Source organism: Coregonus clupeaformis, chromosome 18 (genome assembly GCF_020615455.1).
Source record: "Coregonus clupeaformis isolate EN_2021a chromosome 18, ASM2061545v1, whole genome shotgun sequence".
Taxonomy (NCBI): domain Eukaryota; kingdom Metazoa; phylum Chordata; class Actinopteri; order Salmoniformes; family Salmonidae; genus Coregonus; species Coregonus clupeaformis.
In genome coordinates, this window is record NC_059209.1 from 42,556,698 (window position 1) to 42,573,319 (window position 16,622).

Sequence of the window (16,622 nt, forward strand, 5' to 3'; positions counted from 1 at the left end):
AGAAAAAGGTATAGATTCACGGGCAGAGCGCGGCAGGTGTTTATTACACCTTCGCAGAAGGCAGGAATCGTGGTCACAGGCAGGCAATGGTCATACACAGGTAGGCAAACAGGCAGGAGAAACAAAACTAGGACTGAAAGTTAAAACTGGTTCTCACAAACGAGCTATGAAAAGCCTTAGTAGAATCAAAACGAACAATACCTCACAAGGCACAAACAGAAAGAAATGAACTAAATAAGGAGCTGATGAGACCAGGAGAGTAACTAACACAGGTGAAATCAATAAACAAAAATGAAAGACAGGGCTATGTTCAAGAACACAAAGAAACAGGGCTACGTTCAAGAACACAAGGTGAACTAAGAAAATAAATACAGAACCTTACAGTCCCTCTAATGTAGTAGTCTTGTATGTAGTCAGTCTCTCTGATGTAGTAGTCTTGTATGTAGTCAGTCTCTCTGATGTAGTAGTCTTGTATGTAGTCAGTCTCTCTGATGTAGTAGTCTTGTATGTAGTCAGTCTCTCTGATGTAGTAGTCTTGTATGTAGTCAGTCTCTCTGATGTAGTAGTCTTGTATGTAGTCAGTCTCTGATGTAGTAGTCTTGTATGTAGTCACTCTGATGTAGTAGTCTTGTATGTAGTCAGTCTCTGATGTAGTAGTCTAGTATGTATTCAGTCAGAGGCCAACTTGGTTGTGACAGTTTGGCCCCTGTCTGATGTGCTGTGGGGGGCTAGGGGCAGGAGTCTGCTCTGGCTGTCCGTCAGGGTGGCCAAAGGCCAGGGCCTAATGCACATCTTTTTCCTCTCCATCTCCCTTCTCCTCCTCTCTAAATTGGTTGCTCTCTCACTCTTTTTCTGGAGTTTCCAGGGAGCAAACGAGGGTCCTGATTAGACCGGGGCTGTCTGGAATACTGCCCAGGCATCGTCTGAACAAACAGGAAGGATTGTGGGGGGGCGGGAGAGAGATGGGGACAGAGAGAGAGAGAGCCATGGTCGTGCCCAGTGGTCCTGTGCCAGTAGGAAATATCAAACCACAACCCTAAAACAAAGAAAAATATCCTGTGCTTTGTCTCCTCTAGTAGGCTTTCTGTTTCATGGCAGTCTGTTAAAATGTTCAATAGTCTAGTTTTCAACTTACCTTTAATGACCTCAACTGATGTTAAGATAACATGTTACAGTATTTGAGTGTCCACGGTACGATGATGTAATCCCAATCTGGTTTGTACAGCTCCACTCTCACATTGCTGTGTCTTCTAGTAGAAAACAAGGATCATGATGATTGATGTGTAGTAGCGTGTTCACTGGCAGCTCAGGGAAGACAGGGGCACAGTCCAAACAGACTGCCGGACAGTAACTTTTAATCCCCTTTGCTAAATCGCCCATGAAACAACACCACTCAGCAGCCACGACCACGGTTGCATCTCAAATGGCACCCTATTCCCTACATAGTGCACTACTTTTCACCAGGGCCCATAGTGCTCTGAACAAAAGTAGTGTACTAGGTAGGGAATAGGGTGCCTGTTGGGACAAAGCCCATGTCTCGCCATATGTCTTAGTTACAACACTAATGCCCATTTAGCTATGCAACCCTGATTCATTTAATTTCTTGAAGCGGAAATTTAATCTGTTCACCCCCAAATAAATTAGATTTGGTGTATGAACTTTTGGAAAGCTTTTAGCATGGACTCATCCTCTGGCTGCTGCTGAGGACCCAATAAACTAAAGCAGTGATGAACAGATGGAGCTGAGGTCCATGGGGCATGTGTGGCTCGTCAAACCAGACCCAAGAATCCTCCTCTTAGTTGTATTAATGTTACAGCACTGCCATAATGTGTCCCAAATGGCACCCTATTCCCTATATAGTGCACTACTTTTAACCAGGCCCCATATGGCTCTGGTCAAAAGAAGTGCACTATATAGGGAATAGGGTGCCATTTGGGACCGATATCATGTTTAATCAGTTCAAACACCTACATTTTTGTAGCTTTGAGTGAATTAGTGTTATTGGTGCCTAAAGTAATTAAATGTTTGTTTATAAGAGGGCTAAAGCAGATTAAAACCCCTCAATGCCACCTGCTGTTACTGTTTCTACCTGTCTTTGTTGATGTGATCTTCTCTGATCATCTCTTACTGTTCTCTGTTGTTTCTCTCTGTAATGTATTGTTCTGAGGCACAACCGTTGCTCTGGTAACCTAATATGTAGCCTGAGTGCCAGTCTGTTTGTGCTGTAACGCCAACTCCTTATCACTCATCACCATGGCTTGACATTGACAGCAATAGAAGGGGGAAGACCACACCCCGATCTGGGTCCAGGCTAGAAAAACATGCATCCTTTCATATCTTTAGTAGTTCACCGAATCAAGTATCTTTGTCTGATCTACTTCCTGTATCATCACTTCCTGTGATGAAATGACAACTTCCTCTCGCTGTGTTCCGTTTCAGGGTGAGGGTGTTTGACCTGCGCACCGGCTCCTCTGTGACATCACTGTACGCCCACCACATGGGCGTGACCTCCGTGCAGGCAGACGATTGGAAGATTGTGAGCGGCAGAGGCGAGGGATTGGTCTGCGTCTGGGAGATGAGGATGGGAGCCAAACTGTGGTATTTGCAACAGGTGGGACAAGACAGTTCTTTCTCTTGGTTGTTTAGTGTGGATCTGTTGATCTGTTGATACATCTATTTATTAGTGCCACAAAAGGCAGGTAGAGTACTGACATATGCTATTCTGGACTTATTCATATACTCATTTACAGTTGAAGTCGGAAGTTTACATACACCTTAGCCAAATACATTTAAACTCAGTTTTTCACAATTCCTGACATTTAATCCTAGTAAAAATTCGCTGTCTTAGGTCAGTTAGGATCACCACTTTATTTTATGAATGTGAAATGTCAAAATAATAGTAGAGAGAATGATTTATTTCAGGTTTTATTTATTTCATCACATTCCCAGTGGGTCAGAAGTTTACATACACTCAATTAGTATTTTGTAGCATTGCCTTTAAATTGTTTAACTTGGGTCAAACGTTTTGGGTAGCCTTCCACAAGGTGAATTTTGGCCCATTCCTCCTGACAGAGCTGGTGTAACTGAGTCAGGTTTGTAGGCCTCCTTGCTCGCACACGCTTTTTCAGTTCTGCCCACAAATATTCTATAGGATTGAGGTCAGGGCTTTGTGATGGCCACTCCAATACCTTGACTTTGTTGTCCTTAAGCCATTTTGCCACAACTTTGGAAGTATGCTTGGGGTCATTGTCCATTTGGAAGACCCATTTGCGACCAAGCTTTAACTTCCTGACTGATGTCTTGAGATGTTGCTTCAATATATCCACATAATTTTCCTTCCTCATGATGCCATCTATTTTGTGAAGTGCACCAGTTCCTCCTGCAGCAAAGCACCCCCACAGCATGATGCTGCCACCCCCATGCTTCACATTTGGGATGGTGTTCTTCGGCTTGCAACACCCCCTTTTTCCTCCAAACATAACAATGGTCATTATGGCCAAACAGTTTTATTTTTGTTTCTTCAGACCAGAGGACATTTCTCCAAAAAGTACGATCTTTGTCCCCATGTGCAGTTGCAAACCGTAGTCTGGCTTTTTTATGGCGGTTTTGGAGCAGTGGCTTCTTCCTTGCTGAGCGGCCTTTCAGGTTATGTCGATATAGGACTTGTTTTACTGTGGATATAGATACTTTTGTACCTGTTTCCTCCAGCATCTTCACAGGGTCCTTTGCTGCTGTTCTGGGATTGATTTGCACGTTTCGCACCAAAGTACGTTAATCTCCAGGAGACAGAACGCGTCTCCTTCCTGAGCGGTATGACGGCTGCATGGTCCCATGGTGTTTATACTTGCGTACTATTGTTTGCACAGATGAACGTGGTACCTTCAGGCATTTGGAAATTGCTCTCAAGAATGAACCAGACTTGTGGAGGTGTACAATTTTCTTTTTGAGGTCTTGGCTGATTTCTTTTGATTTTCCCATGATGTCAAGCAAAGAGGCACTGAGTTTGAAGGTAGGCCTTGAAATACATCCACAGGTTAGTGTTAGGGTTATCCTCCGATTGACTCAAATGATGTAAATTAGCCTATCAGAAGCTTCTAAAGCCATGACATCATTTTCTGGAATTTTCTAAGCTGTTTAAAGGCACAGTAAACTTCTGACCCACTGTTAAATAAGTTAAATAATCTGTTTGTAAACAATTGTTGGAAAAATTACTTGTGTCATGCACAAAGTAGATGTCCTAACCGACTTGCCAAAACTATAGTTTGTTAACAAGAAATGTGTAGAGTGGTTGAAAAACAAGTTTTAATGACTCCAACCTAAGTGTATGTAAACTTCCGACTTCAACTGTATGTGTCCTGTGGTTCCTGTCACTTGTATGCATTGCTAAAATATTCAGCATTATTCAACATTGACTTATCAGGCTGACATTGGCAGCAAACCAACAGGTGCATCAGTATTGATTGAGCAATTCTCAGCTCCTTAGTGAATGGGTTTGGGTTTGTGTGTGTTGTTTGTGTTTGATGGTTAATCGTAAAAAATGGCGTTAGTTGTTTCTCCTTCCTGTCTGTTTGCAGGCACCCAGTCAGACATGTCCGGTTCAACACTAGCTCCCTGGTGACCGCCAACATCCCAGACGAGAAGTCTTCACGATGGGGCCTGCATCACAGACCACGACCTCACAGCCCACCACAGGTGACTGATAGCACACAGCCCCTCCCTCACCCCTCTAACACTGACTCCGCCCACCACAGGTGACTGATAGCACACAGCCCCTCCCTCACCCCTCTAACACTGACTCCGCCCACCACAGGTGACTGATAGCACACAGCCCCTCCCTCACCCCTCTAACACTGACTCCGCCCACCACAGGTGACTGATAGCACACAGCCCCTCCCTCACCCCTCTAACACTGACTCCGCCCACCACAGGTGACTGATAGCACACAGCCCCTCCCTCACCCCTCGAACACTGACTCCGGCCAAGACTGTAAACCCTGAAGGCTGTTTGATGCTAATGCTATTCACTCTGCTTCTAGGCTCTTCCTCAGGCTGTCCTATCCTAACACAGACCCACAAGAAAATACTGCTCATACTTATAAGCTTTGGGCTTAGCACACCTCTTCTTTATTCTACAGAGGACGTTATACAGAGAGTAGGGGCTCATTCTCTCTGTCCACATTAGACACAGGGGGAGTGATCTGCCTCTATGACTCCTTCCCAGGACCACGTTCTGCCCATCTGCAGGTCTCACTACGTAGTGTAATCTGGTTCCCTAGGACATCCTGTCTGGCTCTCACCCTTCCTACTGACCCACTTACCCAGTCTACAACCAGGAATTTATAGAATGGTTGTGGGCCTATGGACAATCTACAGTATGTGATGTGTGTGTGACTGCATGGTTCTAATAGCCTGGTTAAAGCAGACTGAACGCTGTGCTCACCATTGTTTTCATTAGTGTTCAGTCTGGTTTAACCAGGCTATGGGGTCTGCACAAATCAAACCAGCTTTTATAAATCTGTTTGATTTTCCAAACTGAATTTAATTTTGAATTTTGTTTGTAAAGGTAGCTGTCTGTATTTAATTTTTTTAAGAATCTCATGTTTCCTCATAAGGTGAATGCTGTAAGTCTCCCTTCGAAGGCCATAGCAGAGGACAGTGTCCAGTGTTTCAATTGGAAATGCACAGATATAATAAAGCTTGGTGAAGTAGATGAGTCCCAAGTGTAATCTCTAGCCCTGTAGGAATGCACTGTGCCCCATGTCTCAGGCTCTGAATGTGAGCCAGAATAAAAGTGAGGCATTAACCCTAGATGCTAACTCTGATCCTCAGAAGTGATCCACATAGCAGGTTGTGTGAACCTCTAGGCATTCAAAATGTCAGTACTGTAAACATAACATTGACATGAGAGAGAGAGGAGGGGGGTATGAAGGGAGGAGGGGGGTAGGAAGGGAGAAGTGGGGTAGGAAGGGAGAAGGGGGTATGAAGGGAGGAGGGGGGTATGAAGGGAGAAGGGGGGTATGAAGGGAGAAGGGGGTATGAAGGGAGGAGGGGTTATGAAGGGAGGATGGGGGTATGAAGGGAGAAGGGGGTATGAAGGGAGAAGGGGGGTATGAAGGGAGGAGGGGGGTATGAAGGGAGGAGGGGGTATGAAGGGAGGAGGGGGTATGAAGGGAGGATGGGGGTATGAAGGGGGTATGAAGGGAGAAGGGGGGTATGAAGGGAGGAGGGGGTATGAAGGGGGGTATGAAGGGAGGAGGGGGGTATGAAGGGAGGAGGGGGGGTATGAAGGGAGGAGGGGGTATGAAGGGGGGTATGAAGGGAGGAGGGGTTATGAAGGGAGGAGGGGGGTATGAAGGGAGGAGGGGGGTATGAAGGGAGGAGGGGGGTATGAAGGGAGGAGGGGGTATGAAGGGGGGGTATGAAGGGAGGAGGGGGGTATGAAGGGAGGAGGGGGGTATGAAGGGAGGAGGGGTTATGAAGGGAGGAGGGGGGTATGAAGGGAGAAGGGGGGTATGAAGGGAGGAGGGGGGTATGAAGGGAGGAGGGGGGTATGAAGGGAGGAGGGGTATGAAGGGAGGAGGGGGGTATGAAGGGAGGAGGGGGTATGAAGGGAGGAGGGGGGTATGAAGGGAGGAGGGGGTATGAAGGGAGGAGGGGGGTATGAAGGGAGGAGAGGGGTATGAAGGGAGAAGGGGGTATGAAGGGAGGAGGGGGGTATGAAGGGAGGAGGGGGGTATGAAGGGAGGAGGGGGGTATGAAGGGAGGAGGGGGGTATGAAGGGAGGAGGGGGGTATGAAGGGAGGAGGGGGTATGAAGGGAGGAGGGGGTATGAAGGGAGGAGGGGGTATGAAGGGAGGAGAGGGGTATGAAGGGAGGAGGGGGTAGGAAGGGAGGAGGGGGGTATGAAGGGAGGAGGGGGTATGAAGGGAGGAGGGGGTATGAAGGTAGGAGGGGGGTATGAAGGGAGGAGGGGGAATGAAGGGAGGAGGGGGTTATGAAGGGAGGAGGGGGTATGAAGGGGAGGAGGGGTTGAAGGGAGGAGGGGGGTATGAAGGGAGGAGGGGGGGTATGAAGGGAGAAGGGGGGTATGAAGGGAGAAGGGGGGTAGGAAGGGAGAAGGGGGTATGAAGGGAGGAGGGGGTATGAAGGGATGAGGGGGGTATATGTAGGCAATATTGTGCATTTACATGTCATGTATCACAATGTATTATTCGGATAATCATTTCCCATGAATCATTGAAAGTATGAAAACATTAGTGCATATGAATGGTATTTAAACATTAGTGCATATGAAAAGTATTTGGCTTCATTACAGAGGATGACCAGAGAGATTCATTCTACAAAAACAGCAGTGCCATAACGATGTCTCTTAAAGGAGACCGAGACTCATTTTGATTTTCCACATCTCAAGGTTGCAGTGTCCATGTTTAAAAAGCGAACGTGCATCCTCGTCTCAATATCAAAGGTTTTTAGAATCTGAGGGGAGAAAAGGAATATAAGACTGATATGGCAGTATAAAGTATAAAGTATACAGTATATAAAGTATATAAAGTATATAAAGTATATAAAGTATATAAAGTATATAAAGTATATAGTATAAAGTATACAGTATACAGTATATAAAGTATACCGTATATAAAGTATACCGTATATAAAGTATACAGTATAAAGTATACAGTATATAAAGTATACAGTATTTAAAGTATACCATCTATAAAGTATACAGTATAAAGTATAGCAGAATTTAAAGACACCAAATGTCACTGTTTTAATAGCTTGCGTTTGCATAACTCACAGTGAAATGGCATTTCCTTTTTTTTTTTTTTACATTAGCCAATTTGAGTATCTTGTGAAATACACAGTAACACCATACCTGTAGAAAATGTTCAAAAGTGATTCCTTCATAGAATTCATCAGGTTCCTGAAAAACAAAGTAACCCAATTTAAGCAATAAGGCATACTTGTGTGCTGTCACGAATAACACATGGCTAAGGGCTGTTCTTAGGCACGACACCAAGCAGTACACAGTAGAACAGTACTTTGCACTTCAAAATAAGGTGTGGTTCACTAATGAATCATGCTATCAACATATCTTACTCATATACCTACTTCATTACCTATTTGATCTGTAGTACAATAAAGGGGTGTTAGTGATAACATCATTACCATTTTGCCCCTTGTAGTGCCTGCCACTTCCAGCATGGCAGCGTCTGCGATGGCCTTGGCGGTCTCCTGCCCGATCATGCCAGCCTTAGATAGGAGCTCCTCCACCACCTAGACAGAAAACAGCACAACGGTCAATAAAACATTTTAGTGATTTATTTGGTTTTCTTGAATTTCTGATGGACACACAATTCAGCTTTAAAGCTGCCATTGGAATAAACTCAATTTATACTAAAAACATCAATGATAAACCGTCCTTCACAAAGCGCCTCAGGATAGGAATGCTGACAGGATCAGTTTAGCCTTTTATATCCTAATGTAAAAGATGACTACATGGACAGGGGGAACCTGATGCTAGATCAGCACTACTTCTATGAGATGCTTTTGGGGGAATTCCGACCCGAGTTAAGAGCGTAAATGGAAATTCCCTTTGATGCTCTTTTCTCTCCAGGAGTATTCTGTCCTTGAACTTAAGCATGAGAATAGCATGCTACTCACCCTGCTATTTCTTTCAGGTGGATGTCAAAGAAATGAAGGTTTGGCTGAGGTGTCTACAGATACACCCTATTCTGACCTTGACTTCATTCCCTCAGAATTCCACCACATTTTACGTGCGATGAAACTGTGAATAAGGTCGAGTAACCTGTCGGTTCCAAGTGGAACAACATCTACTTTCTTTTTTCTGATAGAAATAACACCATTCTCCATGCACTGTAATTTACAGATTGATAAGAGCTATTGATAAGAGCTAGGTAAATGAGTAAGCCGTAACGACTGGACCGTTGTCATGACAGTTCCATGATTAGTGAGGATTATTAGGATAGATCTATAGGACTACTGTTCAACCCCTATTGTACATTGTTTACACCTTCCAATATTTCATGGATTGAACAATTGAATATGGCAACTTTCAGGATGAATCAAACCACTGTGTTTTTTATTTTATTCATAAATACTTTCCTAACCCTAAATAATATACAAGATCAGAGTATTTTTTTAAATCTACCAATTGGTGCTGAAAAGGAGACAAATATGTTTGTATTTACATATCTTTCTTTAATTGATCTCTTATATTCTGAACCATTCTCGCCATATATTCTAGTGAGTCTGTCGAGAAAATTCAAATTAAAAGGTAGGCCTACACCAAATTTAAAGGGATTACTTTAGATAAATGTAATGAAAAACCTATTGAATGAAAACTCCACAAGAAAATCTGTTGGCCAGCAAGTGGGAGGGTTTTCAGCGCGCCAAGGGAACCACGCCTGCAAAGCCCGCTACGCACCTGCATAAGGTGAATACCAACTACTGAGAAGTGTCTAGGAAAGGCGAGGCGTACATTTCCTAAGTCTGAATCTGGCCCTTTGTGAATACAGGCCCTGGGCCTGGAGGACTATGGTGAGGAGAGAGTAGTAAAGGGAGGCCTTACCCGTCTGTACTCCTCCAGGGTGATGGTGCCGTCGCTGTCTGTGTCATGCATGTTGAACAGAACTGAACAGACACAGTAAAGAGGAATAAGCTAAATAGTTTTTTTACCAAATATTTTATCCCCAAAGATAGTGTAACTTAAGGGTCTCTACTATCGTTGTTCAGGGGAAGGATATGACTAAAGCAAGGAGGAAGTAATGAAAAATTTTTGGCTCGCTGAGATGCAGCTATGATTATGAGGAGCAAGACAGACTGACTGGTTCACTTTAGGCCCTATTTAGATTCTAGACAAGAGTATGATTACTGAACTGAAACTTTGTTAGGATTCTATCTAGGCTTGAAGAATAGCCCTTAGAATAGCAACGCAGAATCTGGTATTAGCCAAGGCATTAGCCCAGGGTACTAACACAAGTCTTAGACAAGGTTACTTTACTCATGACCAAACCAAACTCACATTGTAGTTTCTCCCTCCTCAGGTTCTCCCTCTCCTCCTCTGTTATGCCCATGGCTGCTGGGCGGAAGTGAGACATCACCATGAGGAACTCCTCAAAGCCAATCTCCTGGACTGTTCCTGCCTCATTCTGATGGAGGTTTCTGTATCAGGTACACAGAGAGGCATTTACCAGGTTAAACCAGGCCTACCAGTGAGGGCAGGGTTCAGTTTGGTTTAACCAAACCACTAGAGAGGCATATAGTTACAGTTACATGGCAATTCACTGAGACTGCCATGCGCTGAACATGCTTCAAGACTAAAGCCTTGACAGCATCACTGATTACTTCATGAACAAAACTGTTGTCTATGTGTAATAACTTGGTTATAACAGTTAATGGCAGTAAAGATGCATTGCATGAGTGATTTCAAAATTTTCAATATTGCACTTTGACTCACCTTTTATCAAAGAAGGCATTAATAATTTGAGCCCGGATTGGATTGTTATCTAGAGCAGGGATGCTGGCCAAATCCTCTCGACTGCAGAAGAAACATGACATGAAAATACGTTAGTAACAAGTCAACAACAAAACATAAAACATGATATGACAGTACGTTAGTAACAAGTCAATAACAAAACATGACAATGCATTAGTAACAAGTCAACAACAAAACATGACATGACAGTACGTTAGTAACAAGTCAACAACAAAACATGACATGACAGTACGTTAGTAACAAGTCAATAACAAAACATGACAATGCATTAGTAACAAGTCAACAACAAAACAGAAAACATGACATAATAGTTATTTACCTCTATTAATCAAAGTTAAAGGGCGTCTTTTTTCTAAAGGTCAAGGTTATTGTTCTGTCAACACATATTGTATAAATGCAGTACAGTAATAAATATCAAAATAAATACTTGTATACTCCCTGTTTCTTTTTAAAGGGAAGGCATGTGCAATCTATCACCGTGTCACTATGCAAGGCAACCTGCCAATGATGAGTGATTGTGTGTGTGTGTGTCTATATGTGTGTGGCCATAACATAAATACCCACAATACAACACATTCAAAAGGACTTAGCAGGCACTATTTTAGGCCTAGATTCAATCAGATCATGCGTTAACTGGCGATAGCCGACACCCGCGTAGCTGATGTTTTGAAGGTGTCAGAGGTGGAACTGCTGAGCAGCTGCTCTTGTTCATTGTCACGAAGCCACACCCATCCCACTAATGTTAGAAGTTCCGAGCGAGAAAGTGTAGACTATATAGAAATAATGACGCTCAAATTTAAAATCATTAAACAAAATGATGAGGATTTCTATCAGCCTAATCGAGGTGTAGATTCGAACTTGTAAACAAGGCTGATTTGTCTTAATGCGACTCCGTGCAGGCAGGTGTACATATGTATATAGGTGGGAGCACATGCATTGTCAAGGTCTCCATTCTTACTGTTAAACTTAAGTTTACCACTTACCAAATATACATTTCTTTAGCATGTCATGTATGAGGGTGTTGGTGACTGTATGAGGGTGTTGGTGGACTGTATGAGGGTGTTGGTGGACTGTATAAGGGTGTTGGTGGACTGTATGAGGGTGTTGGTGGACTGTATGAGGGTGTTGGTGGACTGTATGAGGGGGTTGGTGACTGTATGAGGGTGTTGGTGGACTGTATGAGGGTGTTGGTGGACTGTATGATGGCGTTGGTGGACTGTATGAGGGTGTTGGTGGAATGTATGAGGTTGTTAGTGGACTGTATGAGGGTGATGGTGGACTGTATGAGGGTGTTGGTGGAATGTATAAGGGTGTTGGTGGACTGTATGAGGGTGTTGGTGGACTGTATAAGGGTGTTGGTGGACTGTATGAGGGGGTTGGTGACTGTATGAGGGTGTTGGTGGACTGTATGAGGGTGATAGTGGAATGTATGAGGGTGTTGGTGGAATGTATAAGGGTGTTGGTGGACTGTATAAGGGTGTTGGTGGACTGTATGAGGGGGTTGGTGACTGTATGAGGGTGTTGGTGGACTGTATGAGGGTGTTGGTGGACTGTATGATGGCGTTGGTGGACTGTATGAGGGTGTTGGTGGAATGTACGAGGTTGTTAGTGGACTGTATGAGGGTGATAGTGGAATGTATGAGGGGGTTGGTGGACTGTATGAGGGTGTTGGTGGAATGTATAAGGGTGTTGGTGGACTGTATAAGGGTGTTGGTGGACTGTATGAGGGGGTTGGTGACTGTATGAGGGTGTTGGTGGAATGTATGAGGGTGTTGGTGGACTGTATGAGGGTGTTGGTGGACTGTATGAGGGTATTGGTGGACTGTATGAGGGTGTTGGTGGACTGTATGAGGGTGTTGGTGGACTGTATGAGGGTGTTGGTGGACTGTATGAGGGTGTTGGTGGACTGTATGATGGCGTTGGTGGACTGTATGAGGGTGTTGGTGGACTGTATGAGGGTGTTGGTGGAATGTATGAGGTTGTTAGTGGACTGTATGAGGGTGATGGTGGACTGTATGAGGGTGTTGGTGGAATGTATAAGGGTGTTGGTGGACTGTATGAGGGTGTTGGTGGACTGTATGAGGGTGTTGGTGGACTGTATGAGGGTGTTGGTGGACTGTATGATGGCGTTGGTGGACTGTATGAGGGCGTTGGTGGACTGTATGATGGCGTTGGTGGACTGTATGAGGGCGTTGGTGGACTGTATGAGGGCGTTGGTGGACTGTATAAGGGTATTGGTGGACTGTATGATGGCGTTGGTGGACTGTATGATGGCGTTGGTGGACTGTATGAGGGCGTTGGTGGACTGTATGAGGGCGTTGGTGGACTGTATAAGGGTGTTGGTGGACTGTATGATGGCGTTGGTGGACTGTATGAGGGTGTTGGTTAACTGTATGAGGGTGTTGGTGGACTGTATAAGGGTGTTGGTGGACTGTATGAGGGTGTTGGTGACAATACCTTAGTGTCTCCTCATTGTTACTCAGCTGTCTGAATCTCTTGTTGAGGTTGCCAATCTGCTCCAGGGAAACTGAAATAAAACAATCACAGTGGTTTAGAGGAGCAGATTAGCATTTGCAATTTAACAGTAGTGAGCAATTTAAGACTTAAGACTTCAAGTCCTAATAACTTGAGAGTATTCTATTTCCAGATACACCACCCTCCTAGACTGGTTGGAAATCTTTGCACATAATTTATTTTTCATTCTTTCCCTCTGGATTCTATCGGTTGTGAAATGCAAAACATGTAAATGAACTGTAGCAAACAGGTACAAAACAGATAAACCTGTTCAGAACTGTGACAACAATGGGCTTACGACACAATCAGCCTGATGATAAAAAAACACAATCAGCCTGACGGAAAAACAAACACACTGGTGTGATTATATTTGCATTCAAAGGGAACTTTGAATTATTGACTTCTGTGTGGGGAATTGTTTTCACATGAGCATTTGAATGTTTTGGTTGCTAGATACAGTTATAGAACCACAGTTTGTGTTTATTTTAAAGGAGGAACTTGCTTTGCCCTCGGTGCCTGTTAAGAGCACATACCCACATGGGTATTTACAGGAACAACAACTACTCTAGGTGAATGTGCTTCAGTAACCACAGAACAATAGCCTACCACAAACTAGACTTTGCACAGGCAGGTGTACAGATTTATGTAGGTGGCGGTGCATGCATTGTCAAGGTCTCCATTCCCACTTTACACACATGGTAATAAACTTAAGTTGAAATACCTCCGTACCACTTACCAAATAGAAGTTTCTTTAGCATCGCAGGTTGAGTAAACTGACACTCCATAACCAACAAGCTTTACTTATTAAACTCTCTACACACTAGCTGTTTTGTCTTATTGAACAGTTTTGTTTTATTGTCTCTTCTGACAATCACAGTCATCCCGTTTATGAAAGCAGCCAGCTGATAAGATGAACAGATCAATGTTCCAAACACCTTGCAACTGCTTCAAACCTGTGTGTCATGCAGCATTAGAGTAATTAAGTGTAAATCATCCACTTTTTATACTTTGAAGGGAAGGAAAACTTATCACTTCCAAAAATTGTGTGATATTTGTTTGACTTAATTTTTAAATACATAATTGACAGTGTAATATTGAAATCACAAATGATAATTTTCTTATTTTCACTATACATTTAAAACATCAGACTATAGAGTAAGCTGTAGACAACATATTTGTATTTGTATGGATCCTGGGGTCCAGCTAAATTAAGGCAGTTATACATTTTAAAACATTAGAATACATTCATAACAGATTTCACAATGGTTCCATGCAAGATATTATGGAACCATATTGGCAAGTGGCATGCCATTCTATACAACTGGCTCATTAAACAGTTTTCCTTCTGTCCTTACCTACCACCTTCTAATCAGATTTCCAATGGAATGACAAAAGGACAATCCAAGTATTGTCTATTTATGTGAAAACAGTTGGAATACAGCATCTTATTTTGTGCTCTCCAGAAGACTGACTAGAAGACTGACCACAAAGTAATGTGATTATGCAATTCATAATTCCAGTTTAAAATATGAAATGATGAGGCACTTCTAGATATGCTACACTATATATACAAAAGCATGTGGATACCCCTTCAAATTAGTGGATTTGGCTACTTCAGCCACACCCTTTGCTGACAGGTGTATGAAATTGAGCACACAGGCATGCAATCTCCATACACAAACATTGGCAGTAGAATGGCCTTACTGAAGAGGTCAGTGACTTTCAACGTGGCACCGTCATTGGATGCCACCTTTCCAACAAGTCAGTTCGTAACATTTGTGCCCTGCTAGAGCTGCCCCGGTCAACTGTAAGTGCTGTTATTGTGAAGTGGAAACATCTAGGAGCAACAACGGCTCAGCCGCGAAGTGGTAGGCCACACAAGCTCACAGAACGGGATCGCCAGGTGCTGAAGTGCGTAGCGTGTACAAATTGTCTGTCCTCGGTTGCAACGCTCACTACCGAGTTCCAAACTGCCTCTGGAACCAACTTCAGCACAATAACTGATTGTCGGGAGCTTCATGAAATGAGTTTCCATGGCCAAGCAGCCGCACACAAGCTTAAGATCACCATGCGCAATGCCAAGCATCGGCTGGAGTGGTGTAAAGCTCTCCACCATTGGACTCTGGAACAGTGGAAACGCGTTCTCTGGAGTGATGAATCACACTTCACCTTCTGGCAATGGTTTGGCGGATGCCAGGAAAACGCTACCTGCCCCAATGCATAGTGCCAACTGTAAAGTTTGGTGCAGGAGGAATAATGATCTGGGGCTGTTTTTCATGGTTTGGGCTAGGCCCCTTAGTTCCAGTGAAGGAAAATCTTAATGCTACAGCATACAATTACATTCTAGACGATTCTGTGCTTCCAACTTTGTGGCAATAGTTTGGGGAAGGCCCTTTCCTGTTTCAGCATGACAATGCCCCTGTGCACAAAGCGAGGTCCATACAGAAATTGTTTTTCAAGATCGATGTAGAAGACCTTGACTGGACTGCACAGAGCCCTGACCTCAACCCAATCGAACACCTTTGGGATGAATTGGAACGCTGACTGCGAACCAGGCCTAATTGCCCAACATCAGTGCCCGACCTCACTAATGCTCTTGTAGCTGAATGGAAGCAAGTATCCGCAGCAATGTTCCAAAATCTAGTGGCTGTTATAGCAGCAAAGGGGGACCAACTCCATATTAATGCCCATGATTTTGGAATGAGATGTTCGACGAGCAGGTGTCCACATACTTTTGGTTGTGTAGTGTATTTGTCCATTCATCGAAGTATAGGCTATTTATTAATTAATTATTAAGAGTTATTTTGCATTTGATTATAATCACATAGAAACTGAAATAAAACCGTCGTTTGAGTATAATATAGCCCAGGCTACTTACATCCAGTTCGGTCAGCCAGCTCTTGGAACTCATGTTCAGTGCCCGCAGACTGCGAGGCTCCCATTGCGGTTATTCTCAAAAGAGCGACAAGGGCGCATTGAAGTTATTTCAGGATCGCACGATCTTAACCGCAGGTGAAACTACTTCAGTTGTGCAGACCTTTTGCGCGCGTACTGTAGTGTCCTCGCTAGTAGTAACTCGTTCCTCTGCGTTCATAAGGAAGTTAGTAACATGCACTCTTTATTATGGTCTATTTGGAGAGACGCTGTGCTGAGTTCCCCAAGGTCCTAAAACAGCGTACCATTGTGGACGAATCGATTTTTTACAGAAGTCAATTCAGAATGAATCGACTGTGTCAAATGAATTACTGATAAAAACGTGGTGCATCCTAGTCATTAATAGCTTTGTGTGTAGTGAAAATGCATTGTCATTGATTATAATGTTACAGTATGTTTGGAATTTGCCCTTATCTTAAAAAAATATATACCTACTATAATTTCAAGTCTGAGTACATTCCGGAAGAAATAATATAACAAAAACTGCTGTAGTCCTATTGTGGTGGAGAAATCAGAATTAGCTAAGTAACATAGATAATTAACATGTCTTATCTGCAGAATATGCTTATATGATTGAACTGTTGAACTCTTGTTATTAGAATGTCTCCTTTCGGACCCTGGTGTGGGCAGCTGCACTTTCTCCCTTAAATGGGCTTCAG

General features: G+C 43.6%; 1 protein-coding gene and 1 pseudogene across 1 annotated transcript; one reads left to right on the forward strand and one right to left on the reverse strand.

The window, feature by feature from the left end:
* LOC121587214 overlaps nt 1-5,707 on the forward strand; it is a 28,498-nt pseudogene extending 22,791 nt beyond the window's left edge.
* A 1,549-nt stretch (nt 5,708-7,256) lies between these two features.
* LOC121530772 (calcineurin B homologous protein 3) lies at nt 7,257-16,243 on the reverse strand. Its single transcript, XM_041836001.2, has 8 exons — nt 15,908-16,243; nt 12,973-13,042; nt 10,477-10,557; nt 10,042-10,181; nt 9,589-9,650; nt 8,166-8,273; nt 7,873-7,920; nt 7,257-7,475 (listed from the first exon to the last, which is right to left on the reverse strand). Exons 1-8 carry the CDS (start codon nt 15,969-15,971, stop codon nt 7,386-7,388), a joined length of 663 nt encoding a protein of 220 aa, XP_041691935.1. The 5' UTR covers nt 15,972-16,243; the 3' UTR covers nt 7,257-7,385.
* Between the last annotated feature and the right edge of the window lie 379 nt (nt 16,244-16,622).

Bases quoted from the DNA above. Each gene is read 5' to 3' on its own strand.
- LOC121530772 (XM_041836001.2), bottom strand. From the start codon at position 15,971: ATGGGAGCCTCGCAGTCTGCGGGCACTGAACATGAGTTCCAAGAGCTG. The intron at 10,182-10,476 runs GTGAGTCAAAGT...TACCTGATACAG, and splicing joins AATGCCTTCTTTGATAAAAG to AAACCTCCATCAGAATGAGG. The intron at 9,651-10,041 runs GTGAGTTTGGTT...GTGTCTGTTCAG, and splicing joins GAGGAGGGAGAAACTACAAT to TTCTGTTCAACATGCATGAC.